The 22,714-nt window shown below is 42.0% G+C and overlaps 1 protein-coding gene and 2 pseudogenes across 4 annotated transcripts; 2 read left to right on the top strand and 1 right to left on the bottom strand.

Moving 5' to 3' along the window:
• Nucleotides 1–425: 425 nt before the first annotated feature.
• Nucleotides 426–6,091, top strand: LOC119884858 (annotated as a pseudogene).
• Nucleotides 6,092–7,849: 1,758 nt separating this feature from the next.
• On the top strand, nucleotides 7,850–15,770 carry LOC119884859 (2-oxoglutarate receptor 1-like). 4 transcript variants are annotated; one of them, XM_038695153.1, is made up of 5 exons: nucleotides 7,853–8,282; nucleotides 10,254–10,403; nucleotides 10,594–10,683; nucleotides 11,096–11,331; nucleotides 13,649–15,770. In XM_038695153.1, the coding sequence occupies exon 5, from the start codon at nucleotides 13,658–13,660 to the stop codon at nucleotides 14,636–14,638; it is 981 nt and encodes a 326-aa protein (XP_038551081.1). In that variant the 5' UTR covers nucleotides 7,853–8,282; nucleotides 10,254–10,403; nucleotides 10,594–10,683; nucleotides 11,096–11,331; nucleotides 13,649–13,657; the 3' UTR covers nucleotides 14,639–15,770. The 4 variants fall into 4 exon arrangements, 3 of the variants coding, with proteins under 3 accessions (XP_038551081.1, XP_038551080.1, XP_038551078.1); XM_038695152.1 differs by having other exon boundaries at nucleotides 10,896–11,331; XR_005441095.1 differs by lacking the exon at nucleotides 11,096–11,331 and having other exon boundaries at nucleotides 7,850–8,282; nucleotides 14,517–14,577.
• A 1,551-nt stretch (nucleotides 15,771–17,321) lies between these two features.
• Nucleotides 17,322–18,695, bottom strand: LOC119884860 (annotated as a pseudogene).
• Between the last annotated feature and the right edge of the window lie 4,019 nt (nucleotides 18,696–22,714).

Here is a 22,714-nt window from a genome sequence, read left to right as displayed (position 1 = left end):
TGTGTGAATGGTAAGTGTGAAAGTGGTTGAAAAGACTAGAGAGGCGCAATATGGAGCATTCAAAGTCAGATACAAACAAAAAGATGATCTGTCTACAGAGTACACCCATTTTTTAATGTGACAGCAACTGCTCGAAATATCCTCCCAGTCATACGTACAACTTGAGGCAAGCTATTCGAGACTTTGACAGCATTGTCCCCACGGTTAGTCGGACACATGACCTTTGGAGCTGATCATGGTGGCACATCCCCAGCCTGTGCAGCCAGTTGCTTCTTTCAGTCTGTGACAGCAGCTGCTCAAGCCAAGGCCTGTGTTGCGCTATGATTTGGCCACGTCAGATTCCACTGGAGCTGAAGCAAGCAGGGGGCAGAGGGAGCTATATTTAGAGTGGGGTGGGATTAATTGCAGGGTCTTCACATTGGGAACCTTTTCTCTGCTCTGCCCTTTCTAGCCAGGACCGAGTGCCAAAAAGACCTGTGGCCACCGTCTCCTTCCTCTCTCCACAGACCGCCTTGTTCACCCGTTGTTTTCTGTCCTGACACGCCATGGACCCCAACGCCATCAAGGAGGAGCTGCGCCTGTTTCAGAGCACCCTGCTCCAGGATGGGCTGAGGAGCTGCTGAATGAGAACAAGTTTGTGGACTGCACCTTAAGGTAGCGACCGCAGCTTCCCCTGCCATCGGCTGATTATGGCCGCCTGCAGCCCTTATTTCAGGGAGATCTTCTTCACAGAGGATGGGAAGGAGGTGGAGAACACAAGGAGGTGGTCCTGGAGGATGTCAACCCTTCCATCCTGGACATGATCATCCAGTACCTCTATTCGGCTGAGATTGATCTCACCGATGACAATGTACAGGATATAATTGCTGTGGCGAACAGATTCCAGATCCCTTTGTCTTTACGGTCTGTGTCAACTACCTTCAGAAGAAGCTGTCCCTGGGCAACTGCCTGGCCATTTTCAGGATGGGCCTGGTGCTCAGCTGTCCCAGGCTCGCTGTAGCTGCACGCAACTACATTGCTGACCGTTTCGAGCTCCTCTACAAAAATGAGGAGTTCCTCAAACTCGCAGCCCATGAACTGTTTGCCATCATCGGTGGAGACTCGCTGAATGTGGAGAAGGAGGAGTTGGTGTTTGAGGCGGTCATGGCCTGGGTCCGCCAGGACAAGGAGCGCATTAAGGTCCTGAAAGATGCTTTCAACTGCATTCGCTTCCGCCTGCTACCAGAGAAGTACTTCAAAGACAGAGTGGAGACTGATGAGATCATCAGGGCCGACCCGGAGCTCCAGAAGACGATCCAGGTCATCAGGGATGCCTTCAAGGGAAGCTTCCAGAGAAACCTAAGAAGAAGGAAGGGGAGGAGGGGGCCGACGAGGAAGGAGGTGAGGAGGACAACCCATTCCCCGGCTTCCTGAATGACAACCGCAGACATGGCATGTATGTGCGTGACTTCATCATGATGATCAATGATACGGCAGCAGTGGCATATGATGTCAGCGAGAACGAGTGCTTCCTGGCGGCCATGTCAGAGCAGGTGCCACGTAACCACGTCAGCCTGGCGTCACAGAGGAACCAGCTCTACATCATTGGAGGACTGTTTGTGGATGAGGAAAACAAAGATGTACCACTGCAATGTTACGTCTACTTGGTAACTATTTGATACTCCTCTATTTTATCGCTCCCTACATTTAAAAGTCTGCATAAAAATGTGGGTAATATTAAAGTGTTTTTATGGATCAAACAGAAATATAAACAGGGTTAAACAAGATATAACATGTTAATTAGTGAACTTTAGATGTGCCAGCAGGTCATTCTTTGTTTAACTTTCGACAGAGTCAGACTAGCGTGTTTCCTCATGCCGCAATCTTAATCAAATATAATCACCTGTGCACATGAGTGACCTGTAACACAAATCAAATAAGTGCATTTCCCAACATGTCCAACTATTATATAGTTATTATTATATTATAAAAGTTGTGAGTATCTGTGAAAACAATCCACTTAGCATTAGCTCACAAAGTGTCCCTCACCTAAACTCTCTTGTGTACTTGATTTCAATGCCTTAATGGAACTTAATCCACATATAAAGCAGAGAACCGAAATTCAACGCAAGAATGACCGGGAAACAGTTTTTCCTAAACCTTCTGCAATCACTTGATGGATTTCCCTTCAGGTCTAAGCCCCCAAGCCTGTACTTTACAGCATAATCAATATGTGAATCCCACATAGTACGATGATTCATTCTCTTTTTCATGAGGAGATAAAGATACAGAGCTAATGGGGGCTTTCTCTGCACCATGATTTAATGTACTTTGTTTTTTCCACACAGTTGGATCCACTCACATCTGAATGGGTCGCCCTGCCACCCATGCCTTCTCCAAGATGCCTCTTCAACATCGGAGAGAGCGACAACCTGCTGTTCGCTGTGGCTGGAAAAGACCTCCAGACCAACGAGTCGCTGGATACCGTGATGTGCTACGATGTTGAGTCAGTGCTGTTATTTGCCTCTTTGCCCCCCCCCCGCCCCTTTTTCCTATCCAGTCTGTACAGTTTTTAATTAACAAAATTACTTCCTATATAACATTTAATAATCTGTTTTGTTGTTTTTTCTTGGATTTATACTTAAGATACTTAACTTTTTTTTACATTTAACACAAATCCAAATTGATTTGGTTTGAAATCACACATGCGACAAGGAAGCGTTTGAGGTTTTGAACAAAATTGCAGCAACACATTCAGGGGAGCAAAATGACACTGATGGACATCATTTTAACTTAATTTAAACTTAAATATGAATTCTTCAGGAGGATGAAGTGGAGTGAGACCAAAAAGCTTCCTCTGAAGATCCACGGCCACTCTGTCGTCTCCCACAAAGGACTTGTCTACTGCATTGGAGGAAAGACAGATGACAAGTGAGTAAATGCATGTTTGTGTGTGAATATGAGAGAGAGAGAGCTTGTGCTGTGAGCTGCAGCTGTTTGGGGTCTGGCAGACTGCAGGGCTACATCATAGACAACAATTACACTGTTACAGTCCAGGACTGTGTAATGCACAACAGTAAAGAAAATACTGATCCTGTGCAAGAGTGAAGCACTGAATACAACAGTGATACATGAACACAAAAGGCGACAAGTCCTCACAACTTAGGATTTTAAATACTGTATCTAATAATAAGCTGATCAGTCGATTTAGTGTTTTCAACACTAAGACAACACTGCTAATCATCAAGAGGAAACAGGTGTGCCTCTCCTGCCCTGAATTCAGGTGGGGCTCTGTCTCAAAAAAGTAGGTGTGAAAGCCTTAATCAGAGAGTGAATGTCATCATTGAGCTCTCTTTTTAAACGACCCAAGAAATGAAAGAAGAAATTAAACCAAGGTATGAACAAATACATGGATACATGTTATTTATGTTCCCCAGTTAGAATAGAATAGAAACCTGCATACAGACATACACTCATCATAACCTAACTTGTAGACTTAAATATATTTATAATTTAGAGACTGCATCCGTATACTGACAATAAGTTGTACTTGTTAGACCACACCCTTACAATAACAGTGATACTCTTTATTTATAGAGCACTTTTCAAAACCCCTGTTACCAAGGCAGCAAAATAAAATGTCAGGTTAAAACAAGTATTTGATGTATAAAAACCAATACAGTGTAAGCAAAGGTAAGAATAGGAAAAGAAAAACGTCCTTAAAGGAAATAAAAGACAGTTCAAAGAAAATCTGGCTCTCCAATAAAAGTACGTTTTAAGAAGGAGATCTCTAACTGACCTGATCCTCCCAAAGTGTATTACATTTCTTATCATATATTTAGATTGTGCTGTTTTAAAATATCTCATCCTTATCTGCCATGCAACTATTTTTAATATCTAATAAATTGTATCTGTTATGTCCAGGTGAATCCTCTTGTAGATGCCTTCAATACAGACAGTATCCTGAATTTCATTTTCAATCAACTATATCCAGGATTGATCCAGATTAGATTAGCTTTAATCCTGTCCCATTCTATAGTATTTGTTGTCAGATATTTGACGCAACATCAAACTGTATCTGAAGTTGGAGTAAAACTTCAGGATGTTACCTCCAAATTGTAGATTAATTGTCCAAACTAAAACCAATCTAGTGTATTTTAAATGTATTTAAAGAAACTTAGTGCACTTATCCTTTAGTTTTCTAATTTCTTTCTTTCTTTCTTATTTCTGTTGATTATTCTCGTCTCTCTCTATTGTATTTTGTCCTATAACGCTTTCTTTTCATTGATTTATATTCTGTTTCCTTCCTAACTTATTTAGTGCTTTTTCATCTTTCATCTTTTTCATCAAACATCTTTTGACATAAAAAAAATCCCACAGTTGTTGTCTTCCTTTCATCTCCACAGCAAAGCCCTCAACAAGATGTTTGTGTACAACCACAAGCAGTCTGAGTGGAGGGAGCTCGCGGCCTTGAAGACGCCCAGAGCCATGTTCGGCGCTGTCATCCACAACGGCAAGATCGTGGTGGCTGGTGGAGTCAATGAGGAAGGCCTCACTGCTACCTGCGAAGCCTATGACTTTGCAACAAACAAGTACGATTCTGTTTGGGCTTGTTTTACCTTTCAGTTGGGGAATTGTGTTAAAAATCATATACATTTTCTACAATCAGCTTTTTGACATTTAGCATTAATCATATAACTACCACATACTTTCGAGCCCCAAAATGTTGAATAGTATATGAATAAATAACACATCATGAAATGAACACATGAATAAATTGAACACAGAAAAATTAAATATATCTCAAAGATATAATTAAACCAATAAATTGTGAAATACATTCCTCATTATGATAAAATATTATCTTGTCATTTTTATTTTCAAATAATAGAAAATCTTTTTGTATGTGTTTTGATATCAATTTCATTTCATGTCACATTTATTTCGTAATGTCGTGTTTCGTTATATCACATGCCCCCAGCCGCCCAAGCAGGCTCACAAACTGCCAGCTAACTATCAAGCTCCAAACAAACTTATATGTTTTTCTCTGAAACAACAAATTTGAATCAAAAGGCTGCCGTTAGCACTGGCTCTCTCAGCTTGAAGATATCAAATAAAAGTGTCAACATGGAGAAAGATAAGCATTTCCTATAATAAAGCGGAAAATAAGGAGTATTTTTATTTTTACATTGCTTATTTCACATTTTCTTATATATGTATATATATATATATATATATATATATAATATATATATATATATATATATATATGTATGTATTTAATGTATGTCTTTTGGCCTCCATATACCACATCTCAGTTAACTTAGCTGCTTAAAAAAATGAATTTGGATGAATGTACCAAGATACAACAGGCATCTAAATTGAGAGCTCCATCTTACGTTTGACCTTCTCCTAATGTTGTGTCGCCTCAGGTGGGAGCCCTTCACAGAGTTTCCCCAGGAGAGGAGCTCTGTCAACCTGTTGTGCAGCGGTGGCTCCCTGTACGCTGTGGGCGGCTTCGCAATGGTTGAGATGGAGAACAAGGAGGTGGCTCCCACAGAGGTCACTGACGTCTGGCAGTAAGTCTTCTCAAGTTATGGGATTTGCATTTTTTGGTTGGTTACCATTGTGTTTGTTGCGAGATCTGAACACTCCTCTCGGTCTTTTTAGGTACGAGGACGATAAGAAGCAGTGGAGTGGCATGCTGAGGGAGATGCGTTACGCTGCCGGCTCCTCCTGTGTGTCCATGCGCCTCAATGCTGCAAGGATGCCAAAATTGTAGACAGAATCACTTTCTTTCTTTATTTCTTTCTTTACCCCTCCAACTACACCTCCTGACACCCCCCTCCTCCCCAAGTGAGCTGCCTCCAAGGCGTCTCATCCTCTGCACTCGGATTTCTGTGTGTCAAGTTGATCTTTGACATTAATTTTTCTCAGAACTCAGATGATTTTTATCTGTACTATAAACACTTGGCTCTGCTGCCTCTTCAAAGACTGCATCCTCCCCACAATAAAAAAAAAAAAAAGAAGCCACAATTTAGATTGATCTATAAATCTCTGTTTACATCATTTCTAGCTCTTCTTTTGTAAAATAAACATTTGTAAACTCCTGCTTCCTTTACTGTTTTTGAGTGTGTGTGATCTAAAGAAAAGTGACATTAGAGACTGCCTCACCACGTCGAGGGCAGCTTCTGTAGCTTCTTTGTACTTTCAGGTAAACAAGGATGTGGGACTGGGTTAATAGCATGTGAAGTCTTGACATTTAAACACATCATAATGATCTTCAAACATGTGTCACAAGTTCCAGAAATGGAAACAACACAAATGACAAAAAGTTTAGATACATCTCTGCAGTTTACCCTCACGCTGAATGAATACATTCACGCTAAGTCATAACAGTTTACACTTACATTAACTGGATCATGACACATGAGGATTTTACATCACATTAAAATGAACATGTACACCACTGGAGCTGTAAAGGAAGTGTCAATTTAAGTGTAAGCACCAAGTGAAGTTCAAGTGTCAGTCTACAGAAATCTAACGCACAGAGAGAAGTGAAACTGAGAGAAGTGAAACTGCTGGAAAAAAGCTGTTCATTAAGTTAAACTTCAAGCTGTGGAAGGAGCTGTGGGACTTGGGGGCATAAATGTTGCGTGAAACCAAAGCTGAATATCTGATAATAATAATAATAGCTCTGAAAAAAGGTTTGTGAATCTGATTCATTTGGGAACAATAAAGAAGCAAAAGTGTTCTGCAAAGGCTTGCAATATTCAAGTTACCAAGATTAGTTCTGAAAGCAAAACGACATATATGAGATGGACAGACTTTTGACAGGAAAAGTAAAACATGTCTTGCTTGTCAAGCGCACCCATCAGTCAAATCGCAAATACAGTCTGAAAAAGCATCTTGCTCTGAAGTTCACTGTCAACATACGGAAGTAGGAGTGATTTGTGTTTGTGGAAAATCTCATGCTGTCAGAGTCTCTGTCTCTCTGTTCCTCCTCTTCAGCCACTTTACTGCTTCCCCAGGACCTTTCATTGCCATTTTCCATCCGACGTCCACCAGATGCCCTCAGACTCTTCCTCCTTTCCACATCACCTGATAGCCCCAACCATTTACACACTTACAGTACTTAACCAGTTAATTCCCACTCACTCCTTGCCAGATCGGCCTATGTTATGGTCCTGTGTTCTAATTAGGGATTACCTGCATGTTTTGGACCTTATTGCCTGACTATTGGACTTTTGTTTCTTGCTTGCTCCTTGTAGGATTTGTTCGATTTGTTTGGACTGTATATAAAAAAGGTGTGGACTGCCTTCTCTGGTTTTGCCTCTTGCTGCCTCACCATCCTATAAACCTGTGTTCCTCCATATTGCTAGAAATTATTGAACTGCATCAGCTCTCTCTCATATGGATGTGGGGCAGCGGCGCTGGCAAACTACCATACATGCAGGAAAGGCAGTTGCATAGGGGCCCGTGGTAGTTGCGGGGCCTGTAAGTTAAGTTATCTCTCAAATTAGTATAATTATAAGATCATTAGAAACAACCATTTTCACAAAGTTATCATATCGTGCAATTATTCCCTGAGATATTGCAGTAGGTCTGTAAAGTACTCAGTGAGTCAGGCCTCTTTCTCTCTCTTACACTTGTCATTCATATTCAGTAACAATACAATAACATTAAATACTTTTACACACAAACACTCCATTGCCACATAACTCTGAAGTAGGTACGTCTAAATTAAGTTTAAATATGTGAATAAGGATGAATTCATGGGATTTTATGTCAAAGATGTTCATTCTGTGGGCCCGCACAGAATTCTGGGTAATTTTAATAGCAAAATCCGCACAGAAGAGTAGCTAGCTAGTGAAGTGACAGCAAGAGGGAAATTAACTCTATATGGAGTACAAACACAAAAGTCTGGTTCAGCAGCAGCTGAGCAAGAAAAAGCAAAGCCACCAAAATTTTTAATTTTCCTTAAACAGAAAGACTGATAGCAGCAAACACGAGTTGTGAGCAAGAGGAGCCGAAGGGGACACCTGCTGCTAGCTACAGCATCGCGCCATCCACCGTGAGGACGAGTAACGTTACTGCCCCCCGACACTTTCAGACTTCTACAGCCTGAAACACTTTACTGCTGCAGAGCAACTGAGTTATGCGATATTAAACTCTACTGAAATGACATAACCTCGACATTTCCCACGCAACTCCTGTCAGTCCGCATCTGAAGAGTGAAAACAGCACTAGAACTAAGCAAGATGTTGTTTGTGGACAACAACTGCATCGCTGCAAGCTTTGGGGTAAGTTGACGTTAGTCTGCACCGTTTTACTGCTTTTCATAAAAATCCCAGTGACTGTGGCCTCTGCAGAACGATCTTTTCCCAAACTCACACTTATAAAATCTTACCTGAAGAGCTCACTGGGGCAGACTAATCTGGACACACTGTCACACACTGAGAATGCTCTGAGCTGCAGCTGGATTCAAAGGGTTTAATAAACAACTTTGAAAAAGCTCAGGAGAGTGCGCCTAAAATATAAGTAAAACTTGTTTATTTGACTAGTAATCAATCCACACACTTGTGTTATGTGTTTATAATGCCTAGTTTATAATGCCCTTTTGTCATTGATCATCATCTTTTTCCATATGTAGGTTGAAGTGGTTTGAAGGTGCGCCGTCACCACTCATGTGTTCATATGTTTTGAAGGTGCGCCGTCACCACTCATGTGTTCATATGTTTTGAAGGTGCGCCGTCACCACTCATGTGTTCATATGTTTTGAAGGTGCGGCGTCACCACTCATGTGTTCATATGTTTTGAAGGTGCGGCGTCACCACTCATGTGTTCATATGTTTTGAAGGTGCCCTGTCACCACTCATGTGTTTATATGTTTTGAATGTAAGCTGTCATCACTCATGTGTTCATATGTTTTGAAGGTGCCCTGTCATCACTCATGTGTTCATATGTTTTGAAGGTGCCCTGTCACCACTCATGTGTTCATATGTTTTGAAGGTGCACCGTCACCACTCATGTGTTCATATGTTTTGAAGGTGCGCCGTCACCACTCATGTGTTCATATGTTTTGAAGGTGAGCCGTCACCACTCATGTGTTCATATGTTTTGAAGGTGCGCTGTCACCACTCATGTGTTTATATGTTTTGAAGGTGCGCCGTCACCACTCATGTGTTCATATGTTTTGAAGGTGCCCTGTCACCACTCATGTGTTTATATGTTTTGAATGTAAGCCGTCATCACTCATGTGTTCATATGTTTTGAAGGTGCCCTGTCATCACTCATGTGTTCATATGTTTTGAAGGTGCGCCGTCACCACTCATGTGTTCATATGTTTTGAAGGTGCACCGTCACCACTCATGTGTTCATATGTTTTGAAGGTGCGCCGTCACCACTCATGTGTTCATATGTTTTGAAGGTGCACCGTCACCACTCATGTGTTCATATGTTTTGAAGGTGCGCCGTCACCACTCATGTGTTTATATGTTTTGAAGGTGCGCCGTCACCACTCATGTGTTCATATGTTTTGAAGGTGCGCCGTCACCACTCATGTGTTCATATGTTTTGAAGGTGCGCCGTCACCACTCATGTGTTCATATGTTTTGAAGGTGCGCCGTCACCACTCATGTGTTCATATGTTTTGAAGGTGCCCTGTCATCATTCATGTGTTCATGTTTTGAGGTGCGCTGTCACTGGTTAGGCTGTGTTTTAATCTCTTATGGTGCTCTAACACCAATTTCACTGTCTTGGCCTTACTATTATAACTCATATTTTTTGCAGAACGCTGTTTGGTTTCATTTAATGAAGGTGTCAACTGTGCAGTGCATTTCGCTGTGGCTGGTAGTTTTAAAGCTGCAAGCTTTCACCTCTTTAATTTGTTACTGACATTATGCTACTTTGATTGTGACGGGAGGACCCGTTATGACCATCTTGCATCAGGGCCCTGTGCCAACTTGTTACGCCCCTGATGTGGGTCCGACCCCTGTGTTCCTGTTACCCTGCTTGAACCAGCCTTTAGGCCCCAGTTTGAGCAAAGTTAAAAGCTGCTCTAATCTTTATATTTATACTGTATTAACAATGGATCAAATGACTACAGAATGTATAAAGTCAAATGGGTGACGAACACACAAAATGATCACCCACGTGTGCATTTCCCCTCTGCTCTTTGGGGTGATTTAGTGTCTTTTCGCTCGTTGTTTTGGTTTTACAGAATGAAACTTCATTACTTAGGTTAGTCTCACTGGTCTCATCTCTGTTTCCAGATGCAGTAAGCAGCTTGAAACATTCTGATAAACCCATTGTACCCTACCTGCCCAGCACCAAAAAGCAGACAAAGTTAGGGACTTCAGAAGCTACTGTGTCAGATATTTCCCTCAGGAGTTGGTGTGGACCACAATGGAGCTAAAAGGAAGGTGAATATTGGACTAAGTTGCAGGAGGTAAACACGACTCCAAATGAATGTGGCTCTGTATGTGGTGCATCTGTTAATAAGCAGCTGTTTGATAACGCGCTTGCCATCTCACCATGCAGCACCTTTGTGCTTTGTGTTGCGCTGCCCCCAATTAGCCATCAGTTAATACAAGCTTAACTTTCATTTTACAGAAACATAAGTGCTGCTACTGGGTGATATAAATCTAATTTATTTCCACCACTGTGAACCACTGTGTGAAAGTATGTGGGCAGAATTCACAGGTAAGTTTCAGTTTTAGTAATAATTGATATTTGAAAGTAGGGATATAAAAGTTGCTCATAAAACTAATATAAATCTGTGGCAGCTGTTCAAATAATATGTAAGTCTGAGTTAGTAAAACGGATGGCACTGTTATTTAAGAGTTAATTTAACTTCCTTATTACTTTCTTTACTACCTTACAAAAACCAAGGTCTGTGTCTGTGCCACATTTAGCTCTGCGGTGTCGCACTGAGGTAATCACATGCCTGTTTGAAGAAATGACAAAGACTTTATAGAAATACTCCCAGTTCATTTTTCTGAACAAAAGGTACACTTGGGAGTTTAATTCATCAAGAAGCAATGAATGTGTTGCTGCACTTGCCCTCCCTTTTTTCTCTCCAAATTCACCTGAAACACGATCTGTGCAAATAAAGCGACCATGAGCTTTATCAGCTCAAGCATGACACAAGGAAGTCTGCATGTGCGCATGGCTGAAGGTGAAGCACACAACAGCGGGCTTTGAAACAAAATATGCTGGAGTTTCCCCCTGGGCGTGAATGTCTGGAAGGGATGAGGAGACAGTAGGAGGAAGAGTGAAGGAGGAATGGATGTGAAAACAGAGATGGGACACTGAAGGCTTGGAGTTAGCGCTGATGAGGACACTGTAAAAGTGAGTAGAAAACTCTATTTCCCCCCCCAAACTACCTTTATGACTCAGTCTCTATGTATGCATTTTAACACTGCTGGATAGAGTTTGTATTTTTATTTTTTTTAAATCAAAATATAATCTATAATTTAATGAGGACAAGTTCCTGTCTTATGAAATCTGAGTGTACATGCAATGTGTAAATGACACCTCACACATCTCCTCACATCCATAATGAGAGCAGATTGCAGTGACAGCATTACAGGAAGCAGCCATCAAGCCAGGGTGCCATAGGCGCTGTCATATCCTGAGAGGCTTTCAGAAACCAGACTGTTGACGAGCAGAGAAGAAGATTTTGTTTGCTTCTTTCCCACTGAGTTTGCTTGATTATTTGTTGCTTTCCTAGTCTGCTCGCCTCTGGGTTTCTTTCCCTGCTCTCTCCATCCTTCCTCAAGCAGTAATTGCCAATGACACTGATATGACAGCTGAGGGAAAGTGGAATGATGATTTGCTCAAATCCCATTTTTTCCTCACCCAACAACTTGTACTGTATATGTATTCATTTGAATTGGGAATTGGACAAATTCCCAGGGATGTAAAATTCATTTAGCTCAAATATACAAATATTAATATATATTAAAGCTGCATTAATCAATATGCAGGGCCACAGCTTTACATACCAGTCAAAGCAGTCAGCTAAATCCTGTGAAAATGCTGTAAAAAGTTTACCGGTTGCCAGGAGAACGGTACTTTCCTGACTGCATTGTGCCAAGTGTAAAGTTTGGTGGGGTGCGGTTGTTTTTCAGGGGTTGGGCTTGGCCCCTTACTTCCAGTAAAAGGAACTGTTATTGCTTTAGGATACCAAGACATTTCGGACAATTTCATGCTCCCAACTTTGATGGACATCTGGACTTTGCTTTGGGCACTCGTGCTCATGACGCACCAGTGCCCAGTGCAGAGTCCATAAAGACATGGATGAGCAAGTTTGGCGTGGAGAACTCGACTGGCCTGCACAGAGTCCTGACCCCAACCTGACACCTTTCTTCACACCTTTGGGAGGAATAAGAGCGGAGACTGCGAGCCAGACCTTCTTGTCCAACATCTACACCTGACCTCACAAATGCGCTTCTTCCCATGTTCCCATGAACACACTCAAACCTTGTGGAAAGCCTTCCCAGAAGAGTTGAAGCTGTTATAGCTGCAAAGGGTGGGCCAACTCCATATTAAACTGAATGGGATGTCATTAACCTTTGTGTGCATGTAAAGGCAGGTGACCCAAAACTTATAATGTATAGCAACATAGTGTATATAATCCTAAATGACAGCAGATCTAACCTAAAACCCTTACTGGCTAGATTAAATATATACTGTAGAGAATAATGCAGTTGAATTTTGTCACTTCTGACAAACTGTACCCTTAAACACCACACCACGTCACGTTCTGAAATTTACAGCCGAACCCAATGTATTTTTTTCCCCATTTATTTTTATTAATTAATAAAAATTCCATCTGCAACAACGCACTACTGGCTAAGATAATCATGTATATTATATTGTACTCTGCATGGAATAATGGAATTATACATGACTTAACTTTGTTTTGAGATCAGCATTATATATCAGTCATCTGCCGCCATGCTTTCTGAATATCGGCATCAGCGGTCGACCGATATGAAAATCGGTCGCTGCTACTAGCATTGTGTTTGTACGCTGCCTCCAAGTGGCCAAAAAATTGTTTACTGCAGGTTTAAAGTTTAAATCAGTGGTTCTCAAACTTAGACCACGGACCATTTGATAAGAGACAGAAAGTGTATGACCCATGACCAAAATAGTCATACATTAGATCACTGTGCTACTTATTTCTGGGGACCTCCCTCAAGCACCTGGGGGTCCCCGGACCCCACTTTGAGAACCACTGGTTTAAAAAGCTTTTTGTACTGTACTAAAGAGCACATGTAAGATCAGCCGCCATGTTTTTTGGTCGTCAACACACCCTAGGAAGGCAAACCCCACCCCATGAAAATATTGACTACCGACCAGATTTATTTTTTCACACTTTAATTATAAATTATATTATGTATTCAAGTATAAGTATATATGTTCTATTAAAATGTTTATCTCCCCAAATGATTATTTAAATACTGTTTCCAATTCTTCTCACACTCAGCTGACTCTACAAATGTAAATATCTTGAGTCAACAAACATCAATGGAATTTGCTGCAGCTGCAGATTGTAAAATCCCAGAAACGAGGGCATGATCTCGGTGTCCTCAATGCTTGTTACAGCCTTGCCCTTTAGCCACTCTGTTTATTGTTTTATTTTACGTGTGTTACCCAACAGGGCTCAGCCATGGCCAACTGCACTGACGTGGACCAACTGATAAAAAGCTATTACCTGCCTGTTTCCTACACCATCATCTTCATCGTGGGCCTGGTGGGCAACGTAACCTCCATCGTCATATACCTGACAAAGCTGCGACCCTTGAAAAGCAGCAGCATCATTATGGTGAACTTGGCACTGACCGACCTCCTCTACGTTCTCAGCATGCCCTTCCTGGTCTACTACTACAGCAACATGGATGTGTGGACACTCGGCGACTTCATGTGCCGCTTGGTGCGCTTTGGGTTTCATTTTAACCTGTACGGGAGCATCCTCTTCCTGACGTGTCTCGCAGTTTTCCGCTATGTGGTGGTGATCAAGCCTTTGAGGGCTGCACAAGTGCAGCAGAAGTTTTGGGGAATAATTGCGTGCTCAGTCGTCTGGGTTGTTGCCGCGGCTGAAATTACACCCATGTTGACAATGATATCCTTGGGGCCGCATGACAATAATACCTCCTGCCTGGACTTTGCAAGCACCGTGCCCGTTGACAACATTCGGGTGTATGGCTGGCTGCTCACTGCACTCGGATTTCTACTCCCTCTAGCGGTGGTATTCATGTGTTACATTGGAATAGTGAAGGAGTTGGCGAAAGGGCCCTACACAGCCAGTCCATGTCGGATGCGAGCGCGGCGTGTGACCGTGCTAATCCTCGTAGTGTTTGTGGTGTGTTTCCTGCCATATCACATATTGCGTGTGTTGCGGATAGAAACTCGAAAGTACCAACCGACACCATGCATGGTTGAGCACATCGTGCATGCAGCATATATTATCTCCAGGCCTCTGGCTGGATTCAACACGTTTTTTAACTTGGCTCTGTACACTCTTTCAGGTGACAAGTTCAGGACAGCCTTCCTTAGCACTTTTTACTGGAAATGCTGGGTGACGAAGGTGAGGTCGCTGCTCCATCTGGCCGTTATCAGCAAGGCAGGCAGGGACATGCCTGCTGCCTGACTGACAACTGTCCAACACCTTTTTTTTTTTTTTATCTCTCAGGGCTCCTAGATGAAAACATTTAGGAGAACACAAAGAAATTCGGGAGCACACTGAAAAAAGAAGAAAGACAACAAACACAGGGTTTATTAACAACAACATATGTATACTATGTCTTTGCCTCACACTGTAGGAATATTAAATGCTTAATCACTCAGACTCGTGTCAGGAAAGCTACATGACAGCCATGGTTTCTTCATTATAGGGTGCCTACCAGAGACGAAGTTATACCTTTTCCACATATAGGCTGGAATCACATGAGTATTTACCTGATTAAAAATGCAATAGATTCTTTTGTTTGCAGCCATGAAAATAGCAGTTGAAGGGTTCAGTCTGTACTCCTGAAACACAGAAGTTAGTTTGCATTTCTGAGCTGTGGGTCAGATTTCCAGAAGGTTTTTGATTGATGCAGAAAATATGTTCTGTGATTTTCATGAAAAGTTTTACCACATAGCCTACTGTACATGAAACATGTATCTGTCAGTAGCAGTTTCACCAATACTCGTAAGGCACGGCATCTCATCAGCCTCGACTGTGCTTAGTTTGTAGTAATAATTTGCAAATGTTGGCATGCTAACACGCTAAACTAATATTATATAAGCTATATGAGCGTGTTTGCATGCTGACACAAGCATTTAGCTCAGAGCCCAGCTGTGTCTAAAGCTGTGTCTCAATTCACAGCCTTTCATACTTACACTTGCTACATTAAGTGCCTAAGAGAATTCACAATGACAAGTACTATGAGTACCTGGATGGTGTATTATGCTGATAATGATCTGCCCAGTTACAATTTGTTATTAAAAGAAGAAGAGGAAGAAGAAGAAGAAGAGGAAGAAGAGGCGGTCATATGTTCCAATTGTCGTTTGCGTTAAGTGTGCCACATCCGTGTTCGATTTGACACTACCCTGCCAAAATGTATGCACTAAACATTAAGTACATAGTGTACACAGTGTACTGCATGTTAACTGAAGTATATGAAGTAAGACACAGCTTAAGGACAGCTGCCTCACAGAGCTGCTAGCTTGGCTGTAGACTCTTTCCTTGCCAGATATCCAGCTAGTTTTCCCTGTGTGTTTTAACTGATGCAGAAAATAATAAAAACAAACCAATTTTTAAATATGTTACACGTGTGAGTATCGGTGTTTTTTTTCTTCTACTAAACTACACTATTTATTATTCACGAGCAAATTATTTTTGCTTTTATAGGCGGAGACTTGGCAAAGAATTGTAGCTAGCTAGCCCTTTTTAGTCCCTTCACATTATTTTGTGTGGTTCAAAAATCATAAAAAGTGTCATATTGTTTAACTATATGTAACTTATAGCATTGGTATATGATGAATAGTCTGCTGCATTTGTCTCCCCAACAGTGTGATAAAATAATTTTACAGCCCAACAACACCTCCTGGAGCTACTGATCCGTGAAAGATTGTACAGTATCTGACTACTCAGTTCTCTGTGCAGATGCATTCACTTTCCCCACAAGGTAACAAGGCAGGCAGCACATTCCTCATTTTGAAAGCCCGTATACTGCTCCCTACATTGCTGTATAGAAAGAGCTGACAACAAAAGAACCAAAGGTTTGGAGTTCTTCCAAGAGGTCGTTATTACCACATAACACACAAACTGTTTTAGAGGTAATCTTTGAGAACAGAAGCACCAAACATCCGTGTATCTTCATCTAACCTCTTGGAACAAATTCTCCCCGTCAACAGAGACACATCCTCAATAGATAAAGGAAGCTGTTACATTATTTGTCTATCACTGGCTTCATCCTGGATACCATATGTCATTCTGCTGCAGTACCCTGCATGGTTTATGGTTGAGATCACAATTCAAAACAATTAGTAATCTTTGTCAAATAACAAAGACTCTCATAATATAAGAGTACTCACAGTTAATTATCATAGGCTTATTTCATTTTAATCTTTCTCTGATTCATGCTGGGCAAGTCGAATAGAGACTGTAACTGGGGATGGAAAGGCTATTTTGGTCTGGGGACATAGCCATTTCCTTTTCTGCCTCCTGACTGATCTCATCCTCATTTTCCTTCTCATGAATAAAATGTCTGCATGGAGTGGTCGGGAAGTGCTTATTACAGCCGCAGGATATTAATATAAAGCAATCATTCCTGCACCTAACATCTCAAAGGCCTGTTGTCTGTGGAAATGTGTTGAAATAGATTGTTTTTCTACTGGAGTGCAAATGGAACGGCAGACGCGCTGAGTACTGTATGTTTGTCAGATTATGGAGGAAAAAGCATTCAGCAAGCCGCTGGGTTTCTTCTATTTTCTGCTGCGCCAGCGTCACAGTCAATTGAACTTTAAATGATCAATTTGGAAGTGAAGGGCCTGTGATCAATGAGCTAATGGTGGAAATACCAATGTTCTCTGTCTGTGATGTAAGAGCGCTGAAACTGGCTCTGACAGGCTGTCTTTCAGGCCCACAGCTCTCCTCTCTCTCCTTCGGAAAAAAAGCCTCATCAGTGTGCGTCAGTGTGTCTGTACGTGCGTGGATGTGGAAGAAGTTGGCACACTGCGTGAAGATTTCAGATTTTTATGGTGAGAACATGCTGTGAAAAAGGAGCAAGGTAGAACACATTCATGTACACATGCGTACCAGAGAGAGAGAGTCCATCAGGGACAAATTTACACCACTGGATGCTGCATATTTTTTATTGACCACATTTCCTGTGAGAAATTGCCTTGATTGTTTCTGTATATTGCAGCTTAAAACACACTGCAGACTTTAACAAACATTGTGCTTTGATATTCTTATGAAGCCAAACACCACAAACTACAAGATTTCACTTATCAACACGGCGCTAGATCACAAACATGACACAGAGTCAAGTCATTCACAATTTTTAAAAGAGACTAAAATCAGCCTTCCTCCTGTAGCACATTATTTTTTTCAGTTCTACTAATTATTAGCGAAATTTGAGAAACATTTTCACTGCTTTGAGAACATTCAAAGCATTTGCTAATTAATAAATAAATAAAATTCACAACTGCAGTGCCAAAAATAGCCATAAGAAAAAAAACAATACAAAATGTTTATGTTGCCATGACAAATACATCCATCATAAATATTAAGACACCATTCGGCAGTCCAACAAAGCGCTATATGAGGCTATGAGGGCAGGAGGTTTTGGCAGAGTCACAGCAGAGGGAGACAGTTGGAGGAGAGTAAAGCACAATGAATCAAACGGCGATCAGTCAGTTCATTGGTGTTGTTAGTTCCTGTGCTCTCCTCACCACCGCACCACCTGGCTGCTGTAGTCCTCTGTAGTGCTTACCTCCCCTAACACCTTCACCTCTTCCTCCCCCCACCACCACCTCCTCCTCCTCCTCCTCCTCCTCCGAGTCTCCACAGCTCAGCCAGATAGGTCCTGTGCAGCCGCTGCCTCTGCTGCCTCTCCTGCCACCTCCTCATACGCTCCTCCTGGTGCTGCTTCTGGCGGTTGTACTGGTAGCGCCGCAGGAACAGCTCCTTGGCGTACTCGTACAGCTCCACATCAAGGGCGTTCAGCCCCTCAATGCGCCACCGCACCTTCTCACTGATTCCCACGCTGGCGGCGCGTGTGCTGTTGATCTGCGTGAAAGCCCGGATGAAGCGCAGGCCGAACGTCCGCTCGAACAGGTACTGCGTCTTGCGCTGGAACTCCGTCAGGCCATAGAAAGCCATGTTGCGCAGGTTGGCCTTGGCGCTGGCGAGCAGTACGCGGCCTCGCTCCAGCTCACTAATGGTGGACATGTTGTAGCAGCCCACCAGGCTGAGGTCAGCCAGCATGCGAACCTGCCGGTTGTTGGCTAGGTTAGAAGGGCAGCTCATGAAGTCTGCCAGGGGCACGCCTGTCCAGTCATCACCACTGTAGCAGGCAGGGAGCTCATCCTGAGTGGGCGGGCGGCCGTCACACATGTGGAGGGCGGTTTTCCAAGTTGCCCCACGCTGCACGTGCTTCCACTCACTGAGGTAGCGTGACACAGGGTCACGTAGCATGGTGATGTAGTAGAAATTTCTGCAGAGACAGATAAAGAGATACATAAGACGAGCTGTCTAGCATGCACGTTAGCTCAAGGACATGCTCGGATTATGTCTAGATTAACTTTTTGTCACACATTCTGGGATATGCACTTATTCCTTTTCTTTCTGAGAGTCAAATGCTCTCATTTCAAGCCAAGAGACGCTTCACTAGATTAGCCTACAGACAGGAAACAAGGGGAAACAGCTAGCTTAGCTAGCCCCACCTACCAGCACCTTTAAAGCTCACAAATTAACACATTTGTTTAAAAAGTGTAATAAACATCTGCTGGGCTGTTTCTGGGCCAGGCATGCTGATGTTTTTACATTTTGCTTTGTGTTTTTTTATGTTAAGCTAAGCTGCTGGCTTTCTCGACGAGAAATACAATATATACATATACAATACAATACATTCACTTTGGTTTGGTTCTCGTACCAACATAATTATCGCAAGCTCTTGTTCATCACTGTTTATTACTTTTTAACCTTTGCGTAGACAATATGTGTTCAGTCAAATAGCCCCAGCATTCTTTTACAACATCATCAACAGCATTAATTTAGATTGTATCTGTGCATGCAGTGAAAGATACACGGGTTGACAAACACCATGAGCAACACTTTCAACACAGTGGAGGATAAAGCTATACATCAAATCTCTCATATCCTGCTGCAGTTGAAAAAACAACACAGCGCTTGAAGTATACAGAGAGCACTGAAAATGTGATTAGGGTTTAAATGAAGAACATCAAGTCTGTCTGAGGGTGTAAGAGAATAATGAGCAGTGCAAACCAAGCATGTATAGCATTTAATATCCTGCAGATGTAAAACAATTTTAGCTTTTGTCACACTAATCTCCTCCTGCCTACGTGTGGAAACGAGTTTTATTCGCCTCCATCACCTTTTTGGATTTTCTGGATCCCTCTGATCTGATCGGCGCTTCAGAAATTGCTATAACTCAGCTGCACGAAAAAACCTTTGAACAAACACAGCTTTCTGCTGTTATCTATTTAGTTGAGCGATGACCGGCATTACCGTGAGGTGACTGAAGGAGTCGGCGCCCGGGAGAATTTCAGCCATTTTCGAAAAGTTTTTTTTTAAAAGGAAGACCGCATAGATAAAAGGGAAACTGAAAGTGTTCATCTTGTGTGCAAAGATCACTGTGACCTTACAGTGTCAGAGACAGAAACCAAATACACAGCCCAAATAAAAAGCCCAACATTTCGTTTCTTTCATTCCACAGGGCTGCAGTTTACCTTCTGGGAGCTTTCAATTCAACAGCTAAATAAAAGATTCAGATTCAAGGACATGGTACCGCAATGCTGCTCTTCAAAATTCTATTACAAGAATGGTCAGTTTTCAATACATACAGTCTTGTAACTCCTTGGTGCTTCTTTCTTGGACTACCTGTTAGCTTGCTAGTGTAAATCACTAGAGTTTTCCATTTGATGTTCTCTCCTTATGAGTAAGTCTCTGTAGGCTGAATTTGGCTGAGAACAGCACAGAACGCTGTGATGAGCGCCCAACATCAGATCCCTCGTGGTTTGTAGATCTCTTTGTGTACAATATATACACATTCAGCACCTGAGCGTGTGTGTGACTGTGTGATTATAAGTTGAGAGCGAGTATGGGCTATTTGTACAGAGAAAAGCCGACACGCTGGCATATTTGGTGGTGAAATACTTAATCTGAGTTACTGTATTTTCATCAGTAAACCTAGAAGCACTCTACAGTTACTGTAGAGCTTTTTTTTGCTACAATGAAGAGAAAAACTGGCAGCTAATTATTAAACGGAGAGCAAGACCACATCCACTCTACTACGTTTCATTTTAAAACGCAGCACTTTTGCCCGATTACGCCTGTCGTCCAGGCTGAAACTGCAGAATCTGAACACCTAACGCAGCAGCTTTCATTCACACTTTCATCAGCTGATTTTACTCGCAGAGCTGGCTGCTTTTATCAGATGCAATAGGTGAGATCGGCTGGATGAGCGGCTTTATTTTCCTTTGCTTACTTCATTAGAGACTTTAGTGCAGTGTTGTCCGACTCCTATGTTTTATTGTCGTATTCGGACTAAAACACAGGAATGACCAGCTTCACATGTGACTGAACAGAAATGAGGATAAATTATATAAACATGTTTCTTGCTGACAGACTCTCTCCGACTCTCTGACTTTAATTGTCTCCATAATCCACAAAGTTGATGAGAGAAAGAAAAATCATTCTAATAAATGTATGAACTCAGATTTTAACTAGACAGTGAATCATAAAACAAATCAAATATTTGCAATGATACACTTGAGTTTAATGTAATCTGTTGTGATGTATTAGATCAGTCTGTCAGCTGCAGCGTCCAATCATTACCCAATAAGGGGGCGTGACGGTCAATAAAAGACTTCCGCGAAGGATGCACTGGTGTATCCTCGCTCATAGCTCCTCAGAGATCACTCCTCGATCCTCGCTCCTTGGAGCGCAAATAAGAGCTTTGGGACGGTCGAGGAGCGAGGAAACGACAAATAAGAGACTTGAGATGCACCCTGTGTTCGCTGCAAGATCATCTATTGTGCCATCCAGCCATAGCGGTCCAGCTGTTTTGGCTTCTGGTTCCTACCTGCTTTGTTAATGGACTTTTTCACTCTGCTATAGAAGAAAAAAACTTATTTTCCTGTTTTCCTGAATACTTTTTTACTTTTTAGGAAAAGCTTCACTTGCAGCAAAAGCACTGCCTGCAGTATTGTCTTAAGAGAAACTGCTGGTTAACAGAAAAAGAAGAGTTTAAGAGTCAATGTTAGACTAAATGTTGAGATTATTTTATACTTGGATGATATATATCCAACTGCTTAAGAAAATGTAAATATTTTTTTTATTATTATATTGCTATTTTGTGACATAAACATGACACAATGCTTTGCTCGCCGTCAGTTAAGTCCCTCATTGTAAATATATAAGCGTAAAAGGCAGCAAGCAGCCATGTAGAAACTGGAGCTTTTACAATGAGAGCATATCTATAGCTGCACTTGTTTCAAGTTAACTGCTAAACTGAGAAATGCGATAAATTAAGAGAGAGGTTGTGTTACTGAGCAAAGAGTGCGCAGCCGAAAAGCCTTAAAAGGTCCACAATTTAGCTATATTGACAGACGGCAGATATCAGTCAGCTGTGATATACTTAAGTGAGTGCCATGATGAATCATGGCAGAACACACCCGCAGACAGGCACACCACCCAGAGATAATGGCCATCCACAGTGGAAGATAAGTGAATTACCCTGCCATCTTCGCCGGGTTGAACGGAAAACTAGATGGATGGACACGCACGACCGCCTCACAAAGTGGCCTTGCTTGTACATCCTGGAGAAGAGCTCAGTTTTTTCCTCCTTGTGCCTATCATCTATCTGTTCAGCTAACACGAGACAGCCAGATCAATAAAAGTCCATGCAACCCCACATTGCTGTGTCATCGTGACCTTGACAAAGAGCAGCAAATGTCAAAGCTCTCCTCTTACTCGTGTCAGGGACAGAGGCAGGGTCAGATTATGAAGGTCAGGAGTAATTACTCGTTGGAAGATAGGCGAGGAAACAGAAGGTTGTCACTTTGATCGAGCATTTATAGCATTTATTATGCTGAAAAACGATCAGGCATCACCAGTAGGGGGTGCGCTGCAGATCCAAAATGTCTAAAAGTGCTTTCAACTGAAGCATTTCACTCACAAAACAAGCTATGAACCTGATGAATGTAATATTTTAGCTCTGTTTGGTCTCCGCTAACTCCTGTGTCAGGCTCTTTAGCTGAAATGCTACAGTGTTCACTAGCTAGACGCTAACTTTGTGTTTTAAAGCGTTTGTAAAAACAGTTAGCTAAAGATGTGAAAGATGCTAAAACTCTACATAGCTGTGTGGCACTGCAGCGTCAGGTGATAATTCTGTGGATTCATATCACACATAATCATTGATCAACTGTAAAAAAAAATTAAAGCAGCTTTAAATGGGCTGAGACCATTTTGCCTTTATAATCGTCTGCTTTC

The sequence above is a fragment of the Micropterus salmoides genome, unplaced genomic scaffold (genome assembly GCF_014851395.1).
Source record: "Micropterus salmoides isolate LMB-PRFRI ecotype aquatic unplaced genomic scaffold, ASM1485139v1 Ms_hic_scaffold_3728, whole genome shotgun sequence".
NCBI classification, from domain to species: domain Eukaryota; kingdom Metazoa; phylum Chordata; class Actinopteri; order Centrarchiformes; family Centrarchidae; genus Micropterus; species Micropterus salmoides.
The sequence above is the reverse complement of the archived record's forward strand: the minus strand, read 5'-3'. Positions and strand labels throughout refer to the sequence as shown.